This window comes from Ruditapes philippinarum, unplaced genomic scaffold (assembly GCF_026571515.1).
Source record: "Ruditapes philippinarum isolate M1 unplaced genomic scaffold, ASM2657151v2 ctg7994_1_1_1_1, whole genome shotgun sequence".
In the NCBI taxonomy this organism is placed as follows: Eukaryota; Metazoa; Mollusca; class Bivalvia; order Venerida; family Veneridae; genus Ruditapes; species Ruditapes philippinarum.
The window spans coordinates 15945-23279 of NW_026863650.1; the positions used below are offsets into that span (position 1 = coordinate 15945).

The following is a 7335-nucleotide window of genomic DNA, read 5'->3' on the forward strand; positions in this document are numbered from 1 at the left end:
TTATTATATTAAAATAAATCTACATTCACATAACATAATCAAACATCTAGGTCTTTAAAACAACCTTGCACATATAAAATCCAATCGTTTTCTTTTTTTATCTTTGTGTAAAACTTTTAAATTGTTGATTTTTGTTGTCTTTATAAACAAGGTTTAGCTCTGGCTTTTTTAAACCTTATCACCAAATAGCAAAAAACAAATACATGGAAATACAACAAATACTGAATAATGTTTTAAAAGCAATATTCAAATATAAAAACATATAAATAATAAAGAAATTAAAAATTAAAAAAAAAAAAACAAATTACAGAGATTGACAGGGGTTATATTCGTTTTGGAGAAGTTTAAATTGAAACATCACATAATAAATAAAGTTTTGAATATTCAAATTTAAGTCAAATGGTCTAGTAGAAAATTGAAATATGTGAAGACCCATTAAAAGACCCGGGCCTACATAGCATTTTTTGTTTCATTGAACAATTTAATGTGATGAACAAAATTTATATGACAAATTAGTTTTACCTTTTTAGAATTTTGCAAAGTTCCTTTAATTCTGTTGGGAATGATCTCTGACTTTTGTTTTTAGTACTTCGAATTTTTCTCACTAAAACTTTTCCTTGTTGTTTTAATGGTATAACGGGAATTGTTTTTGCCTCTTTTTCCAATCGATTTTCAAATTCAAGTTTCCGGTCAACACTTTCCCAAAGGTTTTTTTTTTTTAGTGCTTCCAACTGTTCTCATCGATTTCATTCAGTTTTCCGGTTCAAACTTTTCCCTGTTTTGTTCCATTTCAGTTTTCATTTCTCTCCATTTAAATTCCATGCGAACCATTTTTCTCTAAAACTTTCTCTTCAAAATCATATTTGAAACAGTGCGGTTTCTCCGAATTTGCAAAAACATCAAAAGATAATTCAGAAAGAAGAATTGTACATACTAAAATTTCCATTGTTATTTTCAATGTGTCACAAAAGCTTTCCTTCAAACGAAGAAAATAAATTGAAAATATATGGGCAACGTGGATATAATTTGAGAGAATGATACAAACTTTAGTGTCCTTACTTAAAAGGGAAGTTAAAAAAGTATCTTCATACCTTAAAATAATAACAACTCTCGGATTTAAAAATCATGACTAGGTGGAATATTCCATTTAACCAAATTTCTGTGAATTTCTAATATCATACAAAATTTTATCAAAACTCCATAGCATAGACAAAACAAAAATAGCTTAATAATCATTATAATTTAGGTACCGACTTATTAATAATAATTTTAATAGACAAATAGCAGATTTAGCCCCGCAAAAGATAGGAAAACAAATTACAAATAAAATGTTTTTTTGAATTTTTTATTTAATTTCCAATTAAATGAACCACCCACAAAAGAAGCAATTGCAATTTTTTTAATCTTAATATACTGACGTAAAAACTGCCTTGGAAATCTGTTATTTATGAAAAATGCATAGGCAACGTGATTTCTTCATGAAAACTGCATAGTCGGAAATGTGAGATTTCATGAAAACTGGACGTGCAAATGTTATTACTGCATTCAAGAGGAGTCTGCATCAGCGAAATGAAAGTCTTGTAAAAATGCAAAGACGAAATGTGAGGACAACACAGGCGAAAACAGATTTGGGGATGAGATTCATAAATACTACATGTCACGAAGATTGCATTGACGAAATGAGATTTACGGATACTACATGGACGAAACTTGATTTACAAAGACTGTATGGGTGAAATGACCTGACAGTGTTTTAGGTCTAAAAATTAAACATGAGTCCCAATGAGTCTCAGCGTTTTCTTTTATATCACTTGAGGTTCGACAAGGCCAGGAACAACTGTAAAAAAGATACATGTCAATCCGACCCTTTTCGAATCTTTATCAGAATTGATTACAAACGAGGTTTATGTCGAGTTGATTCAATCTTTTGTTACCATTCGCAACCATCACCGATAATCAATGATCATAAAAATTATAATCATCAGTTTGTCATGAAATTAAAAAAACACAGTTGAGAAAAAACTGTTAAAAACAAATATTATCGTACGTCGAAATGAAACTAACTTTTGAAAAATATTTTGAAAGGACCCATCACTATCTAAATTAAGATGTAACTGTTTGCTGCTCTAACTCTTATTGTTTAACTAAAATATTTAAGCTATTGTATATTTTTTCAGCGTAAATAAACTTTTTAAAGATATAATTTCCTTGATCATATCTCGTGTTAGTCATAATAAACAAAAAATCCCTCTCATAACTTTGTCAAAACAAGGAAATAAAACCAATCTTGAATACAATAGAGAGACGTGGCTTTATTTTTCAAAAGTGAATAGCTTTTGAAACGTTTAAAGCAATTTACGAGTTTGACTTTATTCATGTCATTATCTCTAACATTCGATACCTGAGGTTAGTTTTTATAAAAAAAGTAATATTGCATGTATTTCATTTTTAAATGACATTTCATTGCAAAGATCTTTCCCAAAAACCCTTGGTAATAGCGACTGTATGGCCTTAGACCTCAACTTGTCCTATACTCAAAATCTGGCAAAGATCACCACTGGAACAAGGCAACTTCTGTTTCATGCGCTACATCGAAAATAACAAGTAACTCGACAGGGGCGACACAATATAGGGAAAGACACCCGACAGTAAATAAACTGAAAAAAAAATATTTTCTGTTTAAAACAATTAATCGGATATCTGTATATTTCACTCTTACAGTTATTTAACTTTCACTACAATTTTATGCTGATGAATTTGCATAGAAAGTCGCCTACAACAGCAACCATTGACGAATAGCGTCAAAACTTGCATTTTAATATATAAATGATCGGCATCTATCAATTTAGTCATGGAGAATATATAAATTATTCTTGTATATTACATTGAACTACATTGTTACAGAATACACTGTTTCTGGATATTATTTATGAGTTCAAAAATAAAATCTGACATCTGATACAGTAAAAAAGCAATGATAAAAAATCATGTGACTTTTTACTTAGAAATTGGAGTGGTGTTTAACCTTAATGTCTTTTAATCAATACCAGTACAATCATCAGGGTGATCGGCCATGTTAACTGCATATTTTTTCATTTGAAAAATTTTTTAATTATCGTCTTTTTTAATTCAATTTCCGTCACTTCCCACAAAAAATAAAAAAAGAAGATAAATATATTTTAGTAAAGGTATGAAACTCGCCGCTTATTCTCAAGACACTCATCTTAAAGCTACATGCCTCCAGATTGAGTCAAAATATTTCATTTAAACTCAAAACTTTGAGAAAATGTACGAAAATGTGAAAGGAAAAAGTAAAAAAGTTTCAAGCATTCAAGTTAGTATTTTAAATATAATGTGCGATTAATGGAATTTGATTTTTCAGTACAATGTATTAACGCCTTATTTTATTCTGTGTTTTCTAACGCGGTTAAGGCTATTAATTTGCAATATTTTACCACTTTTGGTAAATTTCGTGGTTTCAATGTTTAAAAAATTTGTTGAATTCTGCTTAAGCCCGGTGCTAAAAGGGGGCGTGGACGGTAACTTGCACTTTCCAGTACCGTCCATGAACAGGCTCAATCAAACCGAGCCTGCAACATTTTCAATTTTGCCGTGTTGGGCTTTCTTTAAGACGTATATGCTATTGTCATTTAAGCTCTGGCTTGGAACCGTTGTGTGTTCATATCTACTGTTCTAATGTGTACCCGGCTGCATGAAAACTCGTCCAAATATATCTTCATATTGAGAACAATGATGTTAATTAATCTGATCCTTTATTAACAATATCGAGTGAGATAACACAGTAATGAGACATTGTGACGTTGTGTTAAAATCATTATATCATGTAGTTAATATCAAATGTCTTTAAACTTGTTCATGAATGAAAACGGTTTAATAGTTATCCACAGAACAATCATTTTGCATCTGTTTCATCAACATGTTTGATAAAACTTAATAACTATATTACATCTCATGTGAAATCATAAGCAGTAAATAATGTATTTATTTATGGAGTGAAACTCCGGAAAATGTGTTCCAATCGTGTAAAGAATGATGTCGGATTATATTACCAGAGGTACTACCAGACGGCTGAACCCACACGCTCTGTCCAGCTTTTAACACAGCGACAGTGTCAGCTGTATCACAGTCGAGATCATCTTGGTCTTGAATGTATGTTTTAGTGTATGCTACACCATCAACCATTATATCCACGAACAAATGTTTGTTACTATACAAACAAAGTGCTATAGTAAAAAGATATGTTCCCTTTGTGGCCGTAAATTTCCCTGTCTGCCTGCTATAGGCATCTCCTTCATTGAAGAGTACTGTAGGGAACACTATTACTTGACCTACAGGAGCGGCGACAGTGTGAGTATTTAGACTTGCCTTGAATGCCACAGTTGGTGTCTCAATCCGATCTGGAATAGGATCATAAGTAAGGTTAACAAAATGATATGTCTATGAAAGAGACATAAATAGAGAATATTGAGTGTACACTTTGTATTTCAACTCGATTCGACAATAATAGCAAGGCACCTTGTTTGTCCTTATTGGTACAAGTATTTTTGTAACTTTGTTTCTAATTTTTAAGAAAATGTGGTGGAACCAGCGACTACATTATAATTGGGCTAAATAACACACCTAAGTTCCCTGAAATAACGAAACAGCGACAAGGACACACACTTAAAGATATTACAAAAATGCTGAAGGTTGGACACTAGTATTCTTATTTACAAGCTTTATTCGCATCAATTACCTATTAGGTTGATTACGCCAATGTTTTGCACTTTTATCTATCAATACATTAAACATAGTGCAGCTGCAACAAATCTTTACTAACCAAGACGTCGACGGATTGAGGGCATTTAAAGCAGCTCATTCTTGGAAAGTTTAATAATTTTCATTTAAGAAAATCAACAAAGAACTCATTTACACTAAATACGACAAGTACCATGCCGTGCTCGAGAAACGTAAGTGTTTTATTTATTTACGCACGTGCCGTGCCGAGTGGATAATTTTGAATACGAATACATAATCTATTTTCTTTTATTTGATTGATATAGATTTGTGTACAAAACTAAAATAACCATTTCTTTAGATTGCAAAATATTATATAATAAAATATAGCCAATAAGGCATCCGTTGAAGTTTAAATTAAAAAGTATATTTATTAAACGAGATAATAAAAACATATTGTGCGTTCTTCTGCATTTTTCCATTTACACGTTTTAATAGTGTAACGCTGAAATGATAAAGAAAGTCTTCCACCTGAATAGCTAGAAAATCGGCATGTGACCTCATGTGTTGGTGCAACGCTCAACCAAAAAGGGGGAATGTAAGGAGACGGACGTCACGTATTTGTAATTTTCTTTTATAAACCGACAGTTTCTTATCCTTTTTGATTATGTATATTATAAATCTACATTCACATACATATCAACATCTAGGTCTAAAACAACCTGCACATATAAATCAATCGTTTCTTTTTTATCTTGGTGTAACTTTTAAATTGTTGATTTGTTGTCTTATACAGGTTACTCTGCTTTTTACCTTATCACCAAATAGCAATAACAAATACATGAAATACAACAAATACTGATAATGTTTTTAAAAGCAATATTCAAATATAAAAACATATAAATATAAAGAAATTAAAATTAAAAAAAACAACAACAAATTACAGAGATTGACAGGTTATATCGTTTTGGAGAAGTTTATTGAAACATCAACATAAATAAAGTTTTGAATACTTCAATAAGTCAAATGGTCATAGGTAGAATTGAATATGTGAAGACATAAAGACCCGCCTACATAGCATTGTTTTGTTCTTGAACAATAATGTGAATGAACTAAAATTTATATGACTAATTAGTTTTACCTTTTAGAATTTGCAGTTCCTTTAATTCTGTGGCAATGATCTCTGACGTTTTGTTTTGTAGTACTTCGATTTTCTCACTAAACTTTTCCTGTGTTGTTTTAATGGTATACGAATTTTTTGCCTCTTTTTCATCGATTTCATTCAGTTTCCGGTCAACACTTTCCACGGTTTTGTTTTGTAGTGCTTCCACTTTCTCATCGATTTCATTCAGTTTCCGGTCAACACTTTTCACTGTTTGTTCCATTTCAGTTTTCATTCTCTCCATTTGAAATTCCATGCGAACCATTTTCTCTAAAACTTTCTCTTCAAAATCATATTTTGAACAGTGCGGTTTCTCCGAATTTGCAAACATCAAAAGATAATTCAGAAGAAGAATTGTACATACTAAAATTCTCATTGTTATTTTCAATGTGTCACAAGCTTCCTTCAAACGAGAAATAATTGAAATATATGGGCAACGTGGATATAATTTGAGAGAATGATACAAACTTTAGTGTCCTTACTTAAAAGGGAAGTTAAAAAAGTATTTTCATATCTTAAAATAATTAGAACGTCTCGGATTTAAAAATCATGACTAGGTGGAATATTCCATTTAACCAAATTTGTGTGAATTTCTAATATCATACAAAATTTTATCAAAACTCCATAGCATAGACAAAACAAAAATAGCTTAATAACCATTAAAATTTAGGTACCGACTTATTAATAATAATTTTAATAGACAAATAGCAGATTGAGCCCTGCAAAAGATAGGAAAACAAATTAGAAATAAAATGTTTTTGGAATTTTTTTATTTAATTTCCAATTAAATGAACCACCCACAAGAGAAGCAATTGCAATTTTTTTAATCTTAATATACAGACGTAAAAACTGCCTTGGAAATCTGTTATTTATGAAAAATGCATAGGCAACGTGATTTCTTCATGAAAACTGCATAGTCGAAATGAGATTCATGAAAACTGGACGTGCAAATGTTATTACTGCATTCAAGAGGAGTCTGCATCAGCGAAATGAAAGTCTTGTAAAATGCAAAGACAAAATATGAGGACAACTTAGGCGAAAACAGATTTGGCAATGAAATTCATAAATACTAGATGTCATGAAGATTGCAATGGCGAAATGAAATTTACGGATACTACATGGACGAAATTTGATTGACAAAGACTGCATGGGTGAAATGACCTGACAGTGTTTTAGGTCTAAAAATTAAACATGAGTCCCAATGATTCTCAGCGTTTTCTTTTATATCACATGAGGTTCGACAAGGCCAGGAACAACTGTAAAAAAGATACATGTGAATCCGGCCCTTTTCGAAATTTTATCAGAATTGATTACAAACGAGGTTTGTGTCGAGTTGATTCAATCTTTTGTTACCATTCGCAACACATCACCGATAATAAATAATCATAAAAATCATTATCATCAGTTTGTCATGAAAATTAAAAGAAAAAAACTGT

At 30.9% G+C, this 7335-nt stretch overlaps 1 protein-coding gene across 1 annotated transcript; it reads right to left on the reverse strand.

Annotated features, from left to right (window-relative positions):
* Nucleotides 1-4070: 4070 nt before the first annotated feature.
* Nucleotides 4071-6538, reverse strand: LOC132722828 (uncharacterized; the record flags this gene model as incomplete). Its single annotated transcript, XM_060707403.1, has 2 exons — nt 5879-6538; nt 4071-4418 (listed from the first exon to the last, which is right to left on the reverse strand). Coding segments are annotated over exons 1-2 (745 nt in total), but the record flags the coding sequence as incomplete, so codon positions are not given.
* Between the last annotated feature and the right edge of the window lie 797 nt (nt 6539-7335).